At 43.5% G+C, this 20,400-nt stretch overlaps 1 protein-coding gene across 1 annotated transcript; it reads right to left on the bottom strand.

Annotated features, from left to right (window-relative positions):
- Window positions 1–16,024: 16,024 nt before the first annotated feature.
- Window positions 16,025–17,808, bottom strand: LOC146712905 (nuclear factor 7, ovary-like). The gene has a single exon (XM_085445467.1). The coding sequence runs from the start codon at window positions 17,794–17,796 to the stop codon at window positions 16,405–16,407; it is 1,392 nt and encodes a 463-aa protein (XP_085301593.1). The 5' UTR covers window positions 17,797–17,808; the 3' UTR covers window positions 16,025–16,404.
- Between the last annotated feature and the right edge of the window lie 2,592 nt (window positions 17,809–20,400).

Here is a 20,400-nt window from a genome sequence, read left to right as displayed (position 1 = left end):
CTCTAGTGGTCACATTAAGTTCAAACATGGAAAAAGTGTTGGCTACCTATAACATAGTCCTGGGATCACTTCCGGGCCATTCACCCCCCCCCCCCCCCCCCCCCCCCTCACACATTGACCCATGTGACCTCAGTAACTCAGTTGACAGCAGGGTGGGTCATCCACTCTCAGGACCTCCGCCAGCATCACAACCTCACTGGGAGTTAAACACCCGAGACTCTCCATCAGCTTTCAGAACTGAAGAGGTGAAGCGCAGTTTGCTTGTTAACGTGTTGACGCCGTCCAGCCCCACGCACGGGGCGATCCGCTGTAGCTCGTTAACGGAGATTTGCCGTGTTGTGGCGTTAACGTCATTTCAACGAGATTAATGCTGACAGCACTAGTGAGAACACAACGAATATGACTGCACATTGACGCCGACATCATCCTAGTGCAAAGACAAGTGGAAGCAGACAAAAACAACAAGCACGCATGCTACAAACTTTACCCGAGTCATTTAGACAGCCGTTAGTACATGATTCTCCTTATGGGGACCTGATATGTTTAATATGCTGCTGAGAATATAGCCCAGAAGAAGCGGATAGTATAGCTTTTATTTTGGAAAGAGACATTTCTCTGTAATAAACTCTCTTTTCCAAAGATGAGTGATTCCTCAATCAGATACAGGGCTTGCAATATCGCTAGCCCGACGTCCCGGAGCTAGCGATTTTTTCATTCGGGCTACCAAAATCTATCTCTTCCCTGCCCGTCGGGCTATTGTAGGAAAAATATATGTCAATGCTTTTGCATTCTTTCAGAAATGTAGCTGGGTAATTATGTCATTGGCATCGGTGAGCCACTGTCAATATGTGACATATTGAAGTCGCGTTTGAATTTGCGCTTGTTTTTTTGCTTTCACTTTGCAATCGTGCGAACTGTGTATAGAGAGCGACAGCACTGATCTGTGAGTGATGATAATTTGTGCACCAATTCCTCTGACATCGTCTTATTAATCGTTAGCTTACTATGCAAACATGACAAGTGAAATCTCCCGCAGCAAGCTTAAACATGTGAGAGGTTGATCGCGCAGAGAATCGCTGAGCTTATGTGAGTGCGTGTGTAAAAGCAGCAGGATTTATATTTCAGTTCTGCTGAGCCAAATAAGACAGGTCAGGGTGAAGAAGTGACAGCCAAAGAAAAGCTTACCACAAAACGGAGAAGTTATGACAAATCAGACTATAAGGCAAAAAGAAAGTGCAGCTTTATGGTTTCATGGACAAAAGAATTTCTGTGGCTGCAATATGACGAGCTAAATAACCAGGGCTGCACATAAGTGGTCCGCAGGTGCGCATTCGCTGTCAAAATAAAAAACACACACAAGGGTTAGGGTTAAATTTAAAAACTGTACTTTTGAGTTAAAATATATATTTATAATTTTAATAAATGACAACTTAAAAATGCATGAACATTTTTTTGTATCGAAAAAATATCGAACCGTGACACCAAAGTATCGAACCGAACCGAACCGTGAATTTTGTGTATCGTTGCACCCCTAAAAAATTATATATATATATATATATATATATATATAAAAACACCCAGCACGCCCCTGCGGGCGGTTTATCCTTCAAGCTCGGGTCCTCTACCAGAGGCCTGGGAGCTTGAGGGTCCTGCGCAGTATCTTAGCTGTTCCCAGGACTGCGCTCTTCTGGACAGAGATCTCCGATGTTATTCCCGGGATCTGCTGGAGCCACTCGCCTAGCTTGGGAGTCACCGCACCTAGTGCTCCGATTACCACGGGGACCACCGTTACCTTCACCCTCCACATCCTCTCGAGCTCTTCTCTGAGCCCTTGGTATTTCTCCAGCTTCTCGTGTTCCTTCTTCCTGATATTGCTGTCATTCGGAACCGCTACATCGATCACTACGGCCGTCTTCTTCTGTTTGTCTACCACCACTATGTCCGGTTGGTTAGCCACCACCATTTTGTCCATCTGTATCTGGAAGTCCCACAGGATCTTAGCTCGGTCATTCTCCACCACCCTTGGGGGCATCTCCCATTTTGACCTCGGGACTTCCAGGTTATACTCGGCACAGATGTTCCTGTACACTATGCCGGCCACTTGGTTATGGCGTTCCATGTATGCCTTGCCTGCTAGCATCTTGCACCCTGCTGTTATGTGCTGGATTGTCTCTGGGGCATCTTTACACAGCCTGCACCTGGGGTCTTGCCTGGTGTGATAGACCCCAGCCTCTATGGATCTTGTACTCAGAGCTTGTTCTTGTGCTGCCATGATTAGTGCCTCTGTGCTGTCTTTCAGTCCAGCTTTGTCCAGCCACTGGTAGGATTTCTGGATATCAGCCACCTCCTCTATCTGCCGGTGGTACATACCGTGCAGGGGCCTGTCCTTCCATGATGGTTCCTCGTCTCCCTCCTCTTTCTTGGGTTTCTGCTGCCTGAGGTATTCACTGAGCACTCGGTCAGTTGGGGCCATCTTCCCAATGTATTCTTGGATGTTCCTTGTCTCATCCTGGACTGTGGTGCTGACACTCACCAGTCCCCGGCCCCCTTCCTTCCGCTTAGCGTACAGCCTCAGGGTGCTGGACTTGGGGTGAAACCCTCCATGCATGGTCAGGAGCTTTCTTGTCTTTATGTCAGTGGCTTCTATCTCCTCCTTTGGCCAGCCTATTACCCCAGCAGGGTACCTGATCACGGGCAGGGCGTATGTGTTGATGGCCCGGATCTTGTTCTTACCATTCAGCTGACTCCTCAGGACTTGCCTGACCCTCTGCAGGTACTTGGTGGTTGCAGCCTTTCTAGCGGCCTCTTCATGGTTCCCATTTGCCTGCGGGATCCCCAGGTACTTGTAACTGTCCTCTATGTCTGCAATGTTGCCTTCTGGTAGTTCAATCCCCTCAGTTCTGACTACCTTCCCTCTCTTTGTTACCATCCGACTACACTTCTCCAGTCCGAACGACATTCCAATGTCATTGCTGTATAGCCTGGTAGTGTGGATCAGTGAATCGATGTCTCGTTCACTCTTGGCATACAGCTTGATGTCATCCATGTACAGGAGGTGGCTGACAACTGCTCCGTTCCGTAGTCGGTATCCGTAGCCAGTCTTGTTAATGATCTCACTGAGGGGGTTCAGGCCTATGCAGAACAGCAGTGGGGACAGAGCATCTCCTTGGTAGATCCCGCACTTGATGGTAACTTGTGCTATGGGCTTGGAGTTGGCCTCTAGTGTTGTACGCCACATCCCCATTGAGTTCCTGATGAAGGATCTTAGGGTCCCATTGATCTTGTACAATTCTAGGCATTCCAGTATCCAGCTGTGGGGCATTGAGTCATAGGCCTTCTTGTAATCAATCCAGGCAGTGCACAGGTTGGTCAGTCTGGTCTTGCAGTCTCGGCTGATTGTTCTGTCTACCAGTAGCTGGTGTTTTGCACCTCTGGTATTCTTGCCAATTCCTTTCTGTGTCCCGCTCATGTATTGACCCATGTGCCTGTTCATCTTAGCCGATATGATGCCTGACAGGAGCTTCCATGTAGTACTGAGGCAGGTTATTGGTCGGTAGTTGGAGGGGACCGGTCCCTTCTTGGGGTCCTTGGGGATCAGGACCGTCCGGCCTTCAGTTAGCCATTCCGGGTGTCTCTCGTTAACTAGCAGCTGGTTCATTTGTGCTGCCAGACGCTCGTGGAGTGCAGTCAGCTTCTTCAGCCAGTAGGCGTGAACCATGTCGGGCCCTGGTGCTGTCCAACTCTTCATACTGGAGACCCTTTCTTGGATATCTGCCACTGTGATGGTTACTGGACCCTGTTCAGGGAGGTCGCTGTGGTCTGCCCTCAGATCCACTAGCCACTGGGCATTGCCGTTATATATATATATATATATATATATATATATATATATATATATATATATATATATATATATATATATATATATATAATTTTTTTGGGGTGGTTTTGGTTGCATTTTTCAGGATTTATGTTCTAAAACATCTGCAGCTCCATGACACTGAAACAAACCAATTACCATGCAGTACAGCAATTTTACATTTTTTCACATTTAATAATCACTTTTTAGTTTAGAGTCCAGTGCGTATGATTAAAAAAAACTGCTGTTGTTTCAACTGGTCAGTTTCAGTCTTCTGACTCTCCACCTTTGCTTCATGCTCTAATGCAAGTGCAAAATGAACTGTGCAAGATCTTCTTCCTTCCGCCATCAATTTCTCTGGAAATTACAGCAATATTGTCATGTCACAAATTACCATTAAGCATAGTCTCACTACCCGACCCAACACTTTACCTTGGATCTTCTTTTCAGACGTAGTATGTGTGTCTGTGCAAACCTGAGCTTTTTATACCATGACAGAAAGAGGGGTGAATGAGTACTTACTTACTTAAGTACTTACTTAAGTACGGAGGCATAAAGGGGATGATATGATAGTTCTATAAATCTTCTAACATGGTGGAATCAACATGTTGTTTAGTTTATGTTCAAGGGCAGTGTGAGTACCAGTCAAATGTAGTGTGGACGGGGTTGTTGGAGTGCAGTCTGCTCGTGGTCTGATCTGTGGAAAAAGAACAAAGAAAACTGCAATGATCTCCATTCAGTCACTGAAAACATAACAGCATCTGTGTCATCTGCAAACGTCAATGATTTTTCTACCTGCAGACAGAAAAATAAATCACTGAGCCGACACAAAGTATAAATAAATGTAACTCTAGAAACATGGATGAAAACAAGAGAGGACAAAGCAGAAAGAAGAACAGAACACTGAATGTTGTTTAAGGTCAGACTCTGAGGTGAGGTTAAGGTTCTTCTCACCATTTTGGACTAAGTTTAAAGAAGTGACTATTTTACTGTGGACAGGCTCAATTCTCTAACAATATACTACACTCTGCTTTTTAACATGACCACAGAAAGAAAAGGCAAATAAAGGAAACATGTTATAAAGCACACAATCTGATCTATTAACTAAAAAGAGAGAAATTATGTTCATGATAATTGGACTCAAATGCAGGACACATTGGTTTACAGTATTTTTTTTATCAAGTTTAGCCAGAATGTGTAATGGGGAGGGCAAGGAGGTCTCTGAGTTTACAGAGGAGAGGACAGTCCAACAGGCACATGGGTGAAGATCCAAGCAGAGGGGAAGAAGCAAAGGTAAGACCAGAGGTAAGCATGAGGAGCATCAGCAGCAGGTAAATACAAAAAAACAGAGATTCAGAGGCCCGAGCAACTGCACCACTGAAACATTCAGTGAGGAAGTGATTGTCAGTGAATCACACCTGCAGTAATGTCACTGCGGCACATGTGTAAAGCTTAACTCATTTTAAATACTTTATATTGTGTTCAGTTTACAGTAATGCATCATTTTCTGTGAAAGAACCACGGATCTCTAAACAGCTTTCAATTAGCTCAGAAAAAAGGCGGATTTAAAAAGGAAAAATGCCACAGCTCAATTTACCCATGGCATATTAAAGTGTTTGTGCTACTTTATGTAATTTTTATGTCATTCTTAGTAGGCAAGTTTTAATTATGCCAAATATTACTCTTTTTTTGCGCTTTGGTTATTATTATTTTTTGTAAAGATACAAATATTTGGGGGACCCATGAGACTCCACTCAAAAGCATCTTATTTTTCCTGCCCAGTTTAAAATCATTTGCTTGTCCTAGTGCCAAGTTTATATCCCATTATTTACATTTTTTGGTACTTCTCCCAATATAAAACGCACCTTTGGTTTCATAGACTGATCATCTCTGCAGTTTTATTCCAAGACTGCAGCACCCCTGTTAGCTTGTTGTTTAGTTTGTATTGGCTGTTGTTTGTGATATTTAATCAGTAGGAGTAATAAACTTTGTCTCTTCCTGATGTGTGTCTTTTATCCTGTCGCCATCTGCCCTCGTCTCTTTTCCGTCACCCCCAACCAGTCACAGCAGATGGCTGCCAAAACACCTATTGGATCAGTGCCTGTATAACCTACGATGGTGTAACAGCAGGCACGTGCAGAGGGGGGGGCTGGAGGGGCTTGAGCACCCGCCCCTTTCCTGATGGGTGCCCAGAGTGCCCTTTTGTTGAGGCAACTTTTAAAATTTTTTTGCGGAGTCTTGTCTGTGCCCCTCAACAATAATATTTAACTATTAATCATAGTTTTGCTAAATAAAAGGATCTGGCTTGCATCAGTCACATGATCACATTTAACCAATGATCGCCCTTGACGGCAGAACGCGCTGGTTACGAGCCGGGAACGAGCTCACAAAGAGCACGCGCATTTTTAGCGGTCCGGAGCTGTAGGAGAAACACAAGTTAACTCAGAGACACAGACTGATGCGACACAACCAGTAAGTAGGTGTACAGCGTACACTGTAGTGTGTAGCACCCAGGAGTATCAGCTTATTACGTACACGTTGGTAAGTTGTCTTGTTGCAACTGACGAACTGAAACAAACGAGCGTGCTGTGTGTGCAACAGGGCGACAAACATTACCTGTCCTTTTATTAACTGCACAAGTAGTGCTGGTCATAGCTGCTGGCTACCTGTGTAAGGCTGTCATGGGTCTGTAGCTCTGTCACCGTTTTAGGGAACATATTTAGTTTTAAAGCAAGTTACATAGCTTTTCCTGCCTTTCTGGAGGGATTATATTCCACTAAAAAACGATCTAATATGCATGTCCACATAATTATGCATTATTATAATTATGATATATTAAAAAACACAAGCTGTATGTAACGTTGGACCCAAGAAATATAAGCTGGAGCGAATTTGACGACAGCCGAACTTTTATTTAATACTGTGCGTTTGTACAGGGACACAGACACTCCCGCTCTCTCTCTGCTGTCATGTCCGCCCTCCTCCTCCGACTGTCACTGCCAACATATAAAGAGACACAATCACTGTCAGATCCCAGCACACCTGTTCACCCCGCCCCTGCACCGCCCCGGGAGCTCACTGCGTCACCCCTCCTCTGCAGCTGGCCAGAGACCACACCCACGCCACACTGTATTTTAAAGAACATACATTAAGAAGCAGATTATATTAGATTTATATTTTAAATAAGACAAAATTTGGATTTTACAGCAGTAAAATTATTGTATCTCTACAGTTTAAACATGTAATAAGCTTTGCCCTGCACAGAGTGGATAGTGAAACAAATGGAATCATCATAAATACATTATTTCATATTTATTACTTCCCCCTCCTCATTGCTTTATTATTGTAGCTCTAGTAATAAATAATAATGTAAGGATTCTGGATCAGCACCGAGATGCCCAAAGTATATACAGTATTCTGAAGGTCTAAAATGTCACTGTGTGTGTGCATGTGTTTGTTTTATGTATATGGATTATTTTTAATTATTACTCATGATATGACATTGTCCAGACAGAATTTTATTGGAATTCCACGTGAAAGACCAACACAAAGTGGTGCACACGTGAGAAGTGGAACGAAAATCATACATGATTCCAAACATTTTTTACAAATAAATAACTGCAAAGTGGGGTGTGCATAATTATTCAGCCCCTGAGTCAATACTTTGTAGAACCACCTTTTGCTGCAATTACCGCTGCCAGTCTTTTAGGGTCTGTCTCTACCAGCTTTGCACATCTACAGACTGAAATCTTTGCCCATTCTTCTTTGCAAAACAGCTCCAGCTCAGTCAGATTAGATGGACAGCGTTTGTGATCAGCAGTTTTCAGATCTTGCCACAGATTCTCGATTGGATTTAGATCTGGACTTTGACTGGGCCATTCTAACACATGGATATGTTTTGTTTTAAACCATTCCATTGTTGCCCTGGCTTTATGTTTAGGGTCGTTGTCCTGCTGGAAGGTGAACCTCTGCCCCAGTCTCAAGTCTTTTGCAGACTCCAAGAGGTTTTCTTCCAAGATTGCCCTGTATTTGGCTCCATCCATCTTCCCATCAACTCTGACCAGCTTCCTGTCCCTGCTGAAGAGAAGCACCCCCAGAGCATGATGCTGCCACCACCATATCTGACAGTGGGGATGGTGTGTTCAGAGTGAGGTGCAGTGTTAGTTTTCCGCCACACATAGCGTTTTGCATTTTGGCCAAAAAGTTACATTTTGGTCTCATCTGACCAGAGCACCTTCTTCCACATGTTTGCTGTGTCCCCCACATGTTTGCTGTGTCCCCCACATGTTTGCTGTGTCCCCTACATGTTTGCTGTGTCCCCTACATGTTTGCTGTGTCCCCTACATGTTTGCTGTGTCCCCCACATGTTTGCTGTGTCCCCCACATGTTTGCTGTGTCCCCCACATGGCTTGTAGCAAACTGCAAACGGGACTTCTTATGGTTTGCTGTTAACAATGGCTTTCTTCTTGCCACTCTTCCATAAAGGCCAGCTTTGTGCAGTGCACGACTAATAGTTGTCCTATGGACAGATTCCCCCACCTGAGCTGTAGATCTCTGCAGCTCGTCCAGAGTCACCATGGGCCTCTTGGCTGCATTTCTGATCAGCGCTCTCCTTGTTCGGCCTGTGAGTTTAGGTGGACGGCCTTGTCTTGGTAGGTTTACAGTTGTGCCGTACTCCTTCCATTTCTGAATGATGGCTTGAACAGTGCTCCGTGGGATGTTCAAGGCTTGGGAAATCTTTTTGTAGCTTACGCCTGCTTTAAATTTCTCAATAACTTTATCCCTGACCTGTCTGGTGTGTTCTTTGGACTTCATGGTGTTGTTGCTCCCAATATTCTCTTAGACAACCTCTGAGGCTGTCACAGAGCAGCTGTATTTGTACTGACATTAGATTATACACAGGTGCACTCTATTTAGTCATTAGCACTCATCAGGCAACGTCTATGGGCAACTGACTGCACTCAGACCAAAGGGGGCTGAATAATTACGCACACCCCACTTTGCAGTTATTTGTAAAAAATGTTTGGAATCATGTATGATTTCCGTTCCACTTCTCACGTGGTCACCACTTTGTGTTGGTCTTTCACGTGGAATTCCAATAAAATTGATCCATGTTTGTGGCTGTAATGTGACAAAATGTGGAAAAATTCAAGGGGGCCGAATACTTTTGCTGTATTTAGCAACCAAGACTCTTCAGCATGCTCTTGTATTGCTTATAAGACTGTTCACTGCATCTGGAGGAGTGCTTGGAGTGGAAGGGTCAGAGATTAATTCATTCTCTGAAAAGCATTGAACACTAGCTTTCTCACCTAAGTGGTCAGAGAAGAAAGAAACAAAAAAGCACAGCTGTGGTTTATTGAACTGGAGTGGGAAGGGTGGTCAACCAAGTGTCATGTTACACATGAAGAGTAGAAGTTCATCTTCAAGTTATACCATGTCAGTGACCTTCATGGTTCCTACATTCACATTGGATTTTCTAAAACAACACGTGCTGATTAATTTTATGAACGGCTGATAATCATTGACATTCACTTGTTTATCTCTTTGTAGTCTTGTACCTTGTAAAAGTTGTAAAGATTACTTTATGCATTTTGTCGCTTAGAGTATTTTTGCTCTGAGTTATTAGAGGAATTCCATAATCAAAGGCAATTACTTCCTCAGTGCCAAAAACTTCCAGATATGTTCTTTCACAGCTGCTTAAACATCTGTATCTGAGCACACATTTTGATATTTGTCCTCTAAGCTCTGGTCAGTTGGTGGAAACACACATGCTCATGTTTTACTATCAGTTGACAATCATTGATACTCACTTGTTCTTCTCCTTGTACTGCATCTGAAGTCATAAAGATTACATTAGTCACTGATTCACTAGAATAAGGTTGAATCTAATGCTACAGTGACCTCCCCTCTGTACTGTGTAATATAAAAGTCAGTCAGGTTTGCAGATGACACACAGATACTGTTGAGTTTTCACTGACAGAATGGAGATCACGCTGTTTTTCTCGCTGTTGCTTCTGGTCTGCTCTGTTTCCACAAATCAGACAGAGGCAGATAATGAAATTCTTGACCAGCAGATTTCAAACCAACAACCCTGTCCACAGGAAATCCATGCTGTGCTCAGAGAGCTGACTGCCTCAGTGGCTGAACAGAAAGTGGAAATCAGGACCTTAAAACAAGAGAATAAAGGTAGAGTATGATGTCAGGTAGTGAGAAAAATGACAGCATGAGGAAACCTTCATATGAGCCCCTGTTACAGAGATATCAATGTCACTTCATGAATCTATCACTAACGTTTCTCATTAATCTTTTTATTTTTATTATTTATTCATTATTTATTCAATAATCTAACCTACTAAAAATGAAAAGATTCAAATGATGCAGATAAATAAAATTCATATTGACTTATTTATGTTCTTTTCTGTCAGACCATGTCGCAAAACTGAAAGACCTGGAAATGCAGAACGTTGAACTTCAGAGACAGAGGTCTGAAATTGACAAACTTAGACAGCAACAAATAATAAATAAATAAATAAACTTTATTTATAAAGCACACTAAAAAAACAAGGGTATACCAAGGTGCTTGACAAAAATAAAATAGGAAAAGGGAGATGGGAGGGAAAAGAGAAAGGACCTGGCACGTATCAATTATAAAAACAATCATAAGATATAAAAGTAGTTCACAAGCATAAAAAATGTACCAGCGCACACAAGTGTTAACTGGGTGGAAAGGCAAGATTAAAGAAATAAGTCTTAAGCCGTGATTTAAACAGTGGCATAGAGTCAGACGCCCGGATAGCGACAGGAAGGTTGTTCCATAAGACCGGGGCAGCTACAGCAAACGCGCGGTCACTGCGAGACTTCAGCCGAGAACGAGGTTGCTCCAGAAGAATTTGGGTAGCAGAGCTAAGTGCTCTGACAGGAGTGTGTAACCTGAGAAGCTCATTGAGGTAGCTCGGCGCAAAGTTATTAATGGTTTTGTAGGTGAAAAGTAATATTTTAAATTGAATACGGTATTTAATTGGAAGCCAGTGCAAGCCAGCAAGAACAGGAGTGATGGAAGAAAACTTCCTGCTACCTGTCAAAAGGCGTGCCGCCGCATTCTGGACAGTCTGCAATCTAACGAGAAGGGTGGAGGAAAGGCCAATGTAAAGAGAGTTGCAGTTCATATCCAGAATCGGATTCTTTTGGTTATTACCCAAAGCTCGTGACCATAGGTGAAGGTGGGGACAAACTGATAGGAAAGAGCTCCTGCCAGCCACACAGCCACCTGCGACAATCACAGACATTTATCTACCGGCTTGACTGGCGGCTGCAAAACATTGCAAGATAATCTTGGTCAGGTATTCTTCCAGTCCACAACTTTACCACGAGTGTTGTTATATCAATTTAATTGTCCCACAAGGGGAAACTTGGGTGTAACAGCAGCAAGAAAACACATATACAAACAAACAGTACACATGACACAGAACAGAAACATACACAATTCTTACATATTTACATGAAGGACAATGGTTACCAAAAACTGAGTACCATACTGTTGTTAAATTAAATAAAATTAAATACAGATAAGAGGCAACCCTGGTTGTAGTGTGAATCAGTTGATAAAACAGTGCACGATACAGCGCTGATGTAAACATCTGTGTTTGTTGGGAGCAGTTCAGATTGTACAGTCTGACAGCTGCAGGGAGGAAGGACCTGCGGAAACGCTCCTTCATGCATCGAGGATGCAGCAGTCTGTCACTGAAGCAGCTCTGCAGTTCAGCAACATCTACATGCATGGGGCGGGAGATAAACTGCTGCTCCAACATACCACACTGTAAAAAATGACAGATGCCACCACAGAGTCATAGAAGGTCTTTAAAAGCGCTCCCTGGACTCCAAATGACCTCAGCCGCCTCAGCAGGTAGAGTCTGCTCTGTCCCTTCCTGTAAAGAGCATCATCCCTGTACTTATACTTTTGTGTTGCTCTCTCATCACATCTTCATTATTCTCATCACTGCTTAAAACAACACACATCTTTTTTTAACTGTCCTTTCTCCAAAACAGAAAGTGGCATTACAGTTGTTTCAGGCTGAGAGACACAAAACACTCTTCGTATTATCATTCATATATCATCCACACAACTATTTTATTTCTTTTTGTCCACTGGGCAGGTGACCTGCAGAATCATGTCTGCCCCAGCTGGATACCTTTTCACACACACCGTGACGTCAGACACACTCACAGTCACTTCATTCGTCAGACTTCTTTTAAGTTTGCAGCAGGCAACGCGACTGAGTATTGTGTCAAGATAAGTAGGAAGACCACGCTATAATGGACAGTTGAAGGAAAAGGTCAAATTTACAGGGAATCTTTTTGTTTTGTTTTTGGACAGAAAGATGAGAGTTTGATGTGTACATGGCTGTGAACAAAAATATAAATGTGGTGGATCATAAATTTGATTAGTTTTGAAGTTGTACATCTCTGTTCCTTACATTTCATGTCATGCCCTTATTAATGTTTTATTTGTTGCTTTGACTGTTTTCGAATAGAATATGCAGTGGGAATATAGAGGGAGATAAGTAGTGAAAGTTTTGCCTGGGTTGATTGTGCGTCGATCCATTGTTAATGCCTCAGGGCTCCAGTAGGTGGGTTCGCGCGCTTCCTCCTTCACTCAATACAGACGAGTGAGAGTGAGAGCTGCGTGTCTGTGCCGCTCTTTCACCTCTCCTCACTATTTCCCCTGTTTAAGGGCACAACATAAACACTGAGGCTTCAAAATGCAGCATCTACAACACTGTCACTCTGCCTCCACCATGGAGACCGTCTCCATGGTGATGAGTACAACTGGCAGCTGAAACTGTTGTGAACTTCTCCATGAGTCATATTTCCTGTTTCAGAGCTGCTGATTGGCTCTTTGGGCCCTTTACCTTCAGGAGGTCATGGACGAAGCACTGAAGTCGTTTATCACGTAAAAAATATTTTTAGTTTATAATAATTTGATAAATAATAAAATATTAATAAAAACTGGAGGTTTTTTTTAGAACTTAGATTTTAAGCTATTTATGCCTTTTTTGCTGCTCTTTTTTAAACTTATTCCCTTTAAACTGTATTTATTCTTTTTAAAATATATTGGTTATTGCACTGTAGAGGCTGCTGAGGAACAGTATTTCGTTTCAGGCTGTGTAACACGAAATGACAATAACCAATAAAGTCTTGAGAGCTGCCATCATTGTTCCAGCAGGAGGCAGTAAAACACCAAACTGCACCTGTTGTTCTGAAAAGGTATGAGCATGTGCAGTAACCCAGTAAGTTACCTGAATATCTCTCTCACACACACACACACACACACACACACACACACACACACACACACACACACAGTACTGATACTAATGACTCGCTCTCAGATCTATTTGGGTTTAATGTCAGGGTATATTTGTGGATGAAAGTTTTGTAGGACACATGATGTGGACAGTCTGGTAATCCCAGAATATTTTAATGTAAGAAAACTCCAGACAGCTCTGGAGAAAGTTTCAGAGTAAAAGCCCTGGAGTGTTTTACATGTTATTCTGTTGGATTAAATCTGACGGAGCTGATTCATAAACACTTCACTGCCAGGTATCAGGTGACCTGCAGAGACTGATCCTACAAACACTCAGAAACAGAGTAAACCAAACTGCACCACAGTGATCAGACGAAACCGTCCTGACATGAACACAGCTCCTCAGTAAAAACTGTGAACCAGCAGAGAGACTACACCCAGCACCATACACCACCTCTCTGACACAGTACACCCTCGGGCAGGTGGTGTCCCCATAAACAGTGTGAGAAGCTCTGATTATTTACTATGTTCAAACAAACTGAGTGTCCACAAACGTCTGAGCTCACAGTGAGAGCTGCTGGCACAGTTTGGAGGTGTTCTGCCCCCTGCTGGACACACAGAGCTACAACATGAGGATCAGAGGAGGCTGGTGCTGCTTCACCTTTAGACACAAGAAGGAGGTCAAAAAATGTAGAAACAGAGATTGTTTTTAAACCTGTAAAGGAGGAAATCCTGACGAACCAATCCACAGCCAGAAAAGAAGACTAACTCTGTGCTGCTCCAATCAGGAATCAGCTCTGTTACTGTGTGAGTGTGTAAAGTCACAGAGTAGCTGGTTTCAAATGTATCTATAAAGTTTATTCACATTTTATTTAGGCTTCAAAAAACAGTCCAAGTTTATTTCTTTGGACTTTGTTCACTTAGCGCCACCTGGAGGACAGTCAGCTCCCTGCAGCAGCTCTGGAGGACTGTTAACTGATGAAGAGCTCGGACTGCACAGCCTGCTTCATCACCGACTTCTTTAAATAAACATGACCACGATCAGTCGCAGCACCTCAGACAAACGTTTGTTACACAGCAGCCGCCTTCACACCGACTGAGCTCCATCACAGCTTCAGAGCTCAGCTTACTAAAGTCAAAGTTTATTTCCTCTCAGGTTTCTTACTTTCAGTAAAGTTTCACTGTTAGAGCCCTGACCAGCATCCTGCAGCATCTGGAGCAGCTGTGTGGTGCTGTCATGGCAATAAGGATCCAAATCTGTGGGGATGTTTCCAGCAGGGGTTATAACCTGCAGTCAGCAAGGTGTGCCTAATAAAGTGGCCGTGTTTATGTCACAGTGCAGCAGCATCAGAAAACGGTGGTTTACATCTCTGTTACAGGAAACCTGAAGAGTTAAAACACAAGAGAAGAAAATCTAAACGTTACACAAAGAACAAAAAAGAAGTAAACTTCATAAAAACTTCACAAATGATGCTTTAAATGAAAAATAAATCCCTGTAAATAATTCAACAGGTCACATGTTAGAACCACCTTAACTAAACTCTGTAGCCGCTCACTGTGGTTTGTCCCAGCAGCTCTTAGGAAACAAACTGCTAACTTCAGTGTCAGCACACACTGTTAGTAAACTATGCAACACTGAATTCAGGTTTCAGTTGTGTTAAGTTGTGAAGTTGTGATGAAAGTCTTCTTACTGACACAGGTAGGATGGTCAGGCGTCCTCTGTTCCTTCACCGTTCATGAACTGTCACTTATAAAATGCTGCCAAACATCAACTACACTCAATAACTAAACGTGTGCAGGTTAAAGTGATGGACGCCCAGATCTGCACTCCAAATACAAACAGACTAAAGGTGTTTCCTCCAGAAACAAAGACAATATTTACAAAGGTCTCACAGGTAAATTGTGAGCGATCACAGCAGCATCTCATCCTGACTAACAGCTTTTAGATGCAGGGAGAGCGTCGTGGTTCAGAGGTGGTTCAGCAGATGATGAAGGCCTTTCTGTTGCATTGTGTAGTGCTGTGGAGGCCATGATGGTCGACTGGGTCTGCTTCTACTGAACTCACAAACACTTCTGAGGTATTTACACCTGAAGCCTCATTGAATGTGAGTCAGAAACAAACGGCTCAGCTGTGATTAATGGATGTTTCCCTGCATTTCTATTTTCACACACTTTATTTCTTACAGCAGGAAAACTGAACAGAATGTATGTAAGAGGTCAGAGTGAGGATGACGTCACTTAATACAGGAAATACATGTTTGTCTGTTTTGATGATGAAGGACTTCTTCAGCTCTGTAAACAGCTACACTTGAGAGGACAGAGGTGATTTCATGGATCAATAACAATGTGTTTATCAGCTTTCATCATCGCAGTGCAGACATGACGTCAGATCTATCAGAGTGAAGGCCGTCTCTCTGATGACGTCACAGAGCAGAGTCCTTCTGTCCAATAAAGGATCTCAGATCAGCTGCTGCCATCTTGTGGCCACAGTTGGTTACTGTCTCTGAAAGTTGTCTCATGTTTCCTGTTGTCCTGCTAACAAAGGCTGGAGCTCATCATGCTGAGAGGGCAGCAGCATTTTGTGGCTCTTCACACATGTTCATTATATTCTGATGATCCTGGATGGAGACAAACTACAGATAAGTGTGTTCAGCCCAACTAGTTTATCTCATTACAGCAGTTTGATGTTTCCCTTTGAATCCCCCTGAAGATCCTGACAGTGAAGCACGTACATAATACTCCAGCCTTTCAACTCTGAGCTTATTTAGTTCTATTAATACACTGAAATCTCATTTGTGTCATGAAGAAAGTCTTTAATCAAACAGAATTCAAAGATCAGAAACATTTCATATATGGAGTTAAACATGAATCATTGTTTCAACAACATATTTATTGTTGTCATAAACAGACAAGAAGACAACAACAAACTGCTCCTCCCATTCAACACATGTCAGTCCATATCCCAGCAAACTAAATCATCTCCATTTACACATCAAATAGAAACATGAATCACTTGTAATGATTAGAAACTTGATAGAATTTCAAATCTAGTTTGGGGAGTCATTCAGTGAGAAACAGTGAAATGATTTTCCATGTGAAAAGGTGGACAGCAGAAACAGAAAGAAAGAGTGAAACTAAAAGAGAAACAAAGAGCTTTGGAACAACGAGGCAGCAGGAGGACAGCTGCAGTTTAACAGCTTCAACTCACTGACAGGAAACAACATTAGAAACATCATCATCCTCAACTCATCTGCTGCACTGACACTGACACCTTCAACGGACACACCTTCACTTTACCACCATCATCAGTGTTAATGTATGGAAACATCCTGTGAGTGAAAGTGTGTGTGAAGGTGTGTATGTGTGTGTTAGTATCAGGATCAGAGAACGACAGCTTTCCTCTGTTCCAGTCCAGATTCACTCTGATCCTCTGGAGCTTCTTCTCTACTGAGAGAGCAGATTCTGCTGATGGTGAGTGTGTGTAGTATTTACCTTTATAGAACCATATTATCCATAATCCAGAGTCTATGTCTCCCTTCCTCTGCACAGACTCTGCTAACACACCCAGTCCCCACCATTTACTGTCTCCAACTTCAACATCCCAGCTTTGAGTCCCTGAGTTAAAGCCCTCAGAGCCCAGGACAGAATAGAAACGATCAATCCTCTCTGGATTATCAGGAAGCTGCTGCCTCTCTCCTCCTTCTCTCACACTGGTCAGATCTTCAGACAGGATGAGTTTTGGATGAGCAGTGTTTGGGTCCAGAATGAGAGGAGTGTAGGAGACCATGTCCTTCATGTTGTTCCAGATGTTGAAGGTCAGGTTGCCCAGGTGTTTGGCCTGGTCTATCAGAGCTCCTGAGGGCAGCTGTGGATCATCCAGCAGGGGGCAGCGCTGGACTCTTTCCACTGCAGCCTTGTAGTTGTGCAGGAATGAGACGTCTTCAGCTCTCAGCTCCTCCTCTGTGGCTCTGACTGTGTCTGAAAGAGCTGCTATCTCTCTGCTCAGAGCCTCCATCTTCTCCTTCATCATCCCACTCTTCTGCTCCTCTTCCTCCCTCAGTGCAGCCAGCCTGGCCTCCTCTTCCTCTGCTAGAAACTGCTGAAGCTTCTTAAACTGCTGCTTAATCTGCCTCTCTGTGTGTCGGGCCTGGACCTTAATGTGTTCTGCTGTTTGATCAAACTTCACTTGAACTTCTTCACAAACCTTTAACTTCTTCTTTAAGGGCTCCAGAGTTTCCTGAAGTTCCTTCTTGTGTTGTTGTGCAGCTTCATCGATGGGTCTGAATCTGTGATTGGTGTGTTTTTCTGAGTCTCTGCAGACGAGACACACTGGCTGCTGATGGTCCAGACAGAAGAGTTTGAGTTTCTCAGAGTGCAGACTGCAGAGAGCCTCTGAAGCTCTCTGATCTCTCTCCTGTAAGAACGACTCACACAGGTTCTTTAAAGCCAGATTTAAAGGTGGATCCTTTGAAGATCTTCTCTTACAAACTGGACACTCGTGTGTTGGTCTCTCTTTCCACCATCTCTTCAGACAGTCTTTACAGAAGCTGTGGCTACATGACAGAATAACAGGATCTCTGAAGACCTCGTGACAGACCGGACAGCAGAGATCCTCCTCTGATCTGGAAGCCATTGAGTCTGTGAGTGAAGCTGAAAACAGCAGACAGGAAGTACAGTCAGTCCTGGCTCCCCTCCCTCCTCTACCACCTTCACTGAAACTTCCTTTGAGTCGTGTTTTTGCTCAAACTCACATTCAGTGTGTGGAGCGTCAGCAGCTTGAAGCAGCAGTGTTGGAGTTTTCCACTTTTCTCTCCTGTAGCTGGACTCACTCAGAGGAAGCTGCTAGTTTGGTCTGAGCTCAGTCTGATCGTCTGTGCGTCTCTCTTTACTGAGGAGGAGGAACTTCCTGTTTCCTGGTTTGTCACATTTGAGTGACGTGAGGGGAGGAGACAAATGTTGCTGTTTGACTTTTAACTAAGGGTGTGTTTCACTCCAAAGTTCAGACATTAACCTGCCAGAAGCTGTAAAAGTTACTGATAAAGAGCTTTTATCTCAGAAAGCAGAAAGAAAAGAAATAAGTGTAAAGAGTGCAGCAAAATGTTTTAGTGTGAGCTGGTTCATCTGATCTGGTTGTGTAAAAGTCACTGCATGACACTGAGTTTTACTTCTGTCACGATTAGTGGAGCGGACTCAGGCGCAGACCACAAGTTTCTTCAAATCAAAAGTGAATTTATTTACAGTGTTCTCCACGGTGACACACACACACACACACACACACACACAACGGTGTCTGGGAAAAAGGGGTTCCAGGGTCCGGGAGTGAAAGGGGCAGGAGTCCAGGGAGGGGAGATTTCCATACAGCCCTCGCAACCACACACAGCTCCTCTTCTTTCCTCCATCACTCTTGCTCACGCTCAGTCACCGTGCACAGGGAAAACAGGTCCAGGGGAAATCTATACACAGACAGAGAAACAGTTAGTCTCCTGGTTCAGACACGAACAAACTTTGCAGAGTGCAGGACGACTGACGCTGATGGCTCAACGATCCAGCAACGAGTAGAGCAGACTCGCCATCTTAAGTAGGACTCCAATTCTCATAATCAGCGGCAGGTGTGCTGATCATCTCCAGGTGCGTGGGCCAGGAGCAGGAGCCCATACTGAGCTCCGCCCCGGCAGGAGAAAGAGAGAGTGGGAGAGGACGAGAGAGAAAGGGAGAGCAGAGGCGAGAGAGGAGAATAAACAAAACAAAGCGCCTGACTGCTGTCAGCTGGAGAGGTGCGGGGACCATGACAACTTCTGTGTTACTGACACTCATCTCTGACTCAGAGAAACGATTTCTCCCCTGTGATGTTCACACAGTGGTGAGTTACATGTGTGTGGAATTTTTCACGTTTTATAGAATTAAATTTCCTCTTACTTTCTTTTTTGTTAACCTGAGTCACTGATCATTTGCAGTATTACAGAGTCTGGCAGTCTTTGCATGATGTCCACGTCACTGTAAGTTTCTAGCTGACTCTCAGGTGTGACAGGTGTGCCAGCAGGAAAGAGTAATAATAACCTGCATCCTGAGGTTTGTCATGCAGGATTAAAGGAGCCAGGCTTTGTTCACACAGCTAGGATTGTATTTTACACTGACCCTGGGTCAGTATAAGTATCATACAGTTTAAACGAAGCACTGAAACTTGCACATATGTATTACAGATGCACTAAAGAAAAACTGGATATTTAGAGTCAATCTGTGGCTGCGATTAAACACTTTACTGGAAACTTTATTAACCAGTAACTTCATCAGTCATGACAGAAGCTAATATTTCTGAGCTAACATCGTTTAAACCAGTGGTTCCCAAACTTTGTTTCACAAGAAAAATTTCCACCCCCCCTTTGTGCGCATGAACACATCCTCCAACCACACACACCCATATTTTGCTCCATTGCATGTGGCTATTTTCACGCCACGCTGTGCGCCACGTTATTGTTGAGATGAATAGCAGAATGGCAGATAGAGACAAAATACTGTTAATCTTACCATCTTCAGGTTTTACACGCTTACATACACACACAGTTACTGTCCCTCCATTTAGAAAGGCAGAGGCGTCACGATGTGATTATTTTACTGTAGTTATTTTTTTTGATGTGTAATAATATTCAATATTACTATCAATGCATTTTCCAAAAAATGCCTCTCTGTGCAAAATGGGTTTAAAAACATAAACAACTGTAGGATCCTGTTTGTCCGTGATTTAAACAGCCCAGCGCTGCTCCTGATGAAGGGAAAACCAATTCTGCAGGGAGACCTACCTCGGCACTTGTGCAGGTGATTTTTCTCTTACTTTCTTTTTTCTGTTATTTACTAAAGAATCTGTCAAAGAAATAATGAATTCTCCACACGTGTTTGAAGGTTGCTGATACGTTCATCTAGCACAGACCTATTGCTGGAACGCCAAGACAATTCTACTACAATGGCAAAAACAAGACGCAAGTCACCAGAGCTCTTTGTGTTGCTCGTGCATGAGGGAGAGAACTGTGACGAGCATCGTTCTCTCTGTTAAGGAATATATTCTAAAATACTTCTTCAGCAAAGACTCAGAGAAGAGAAACACACAGAATTTCTTGCAAGCAAGGGCAGTCTCCGGACTGAGAGACTCGCGCCTGAGAAACTGCCCCGGTCTTTATTTTATACTTCATTGGGTGTGTGTGTGTGTGTGTGGGGGGGGGGGGGGGGGGTGTCAGAGTGTGGC

The sequence above is a fragment of the Copadichromis virginalis genome, linkage group LG3 (assembly GCF_057382275.1).
Source record: "Copadichromis virginalis isolate Kocher_CV1m ecotype Utaka linkage group LG3, C_Virginalis_male_GT1.1, whole genome shotgun sequence".
In the NCBI taxonomy this organism is placed as follows: domain Eukaryota; kingdom Metazoa; phylum Chordata; class Actinopteri; order Cichliformes; family Cichlidae; genus Copadichromis; species Copadichromis virginalis.
The sequence above is the reverse complement of the archived record's forward strand: the minus strand, read 5'-3'. Positions and strand labels throughout refer to the sequence as shown.

What these genes read in the sequence shown, in the direction of transcription:
- LOC146712905 (XM_085445467.1), bottom strand. Translation starts at nt 17,796, where the DNA reads ATGGCTTCCAGATCAGAGGAGGATCTCTGCTGTCCGGTCTGTCACGAG.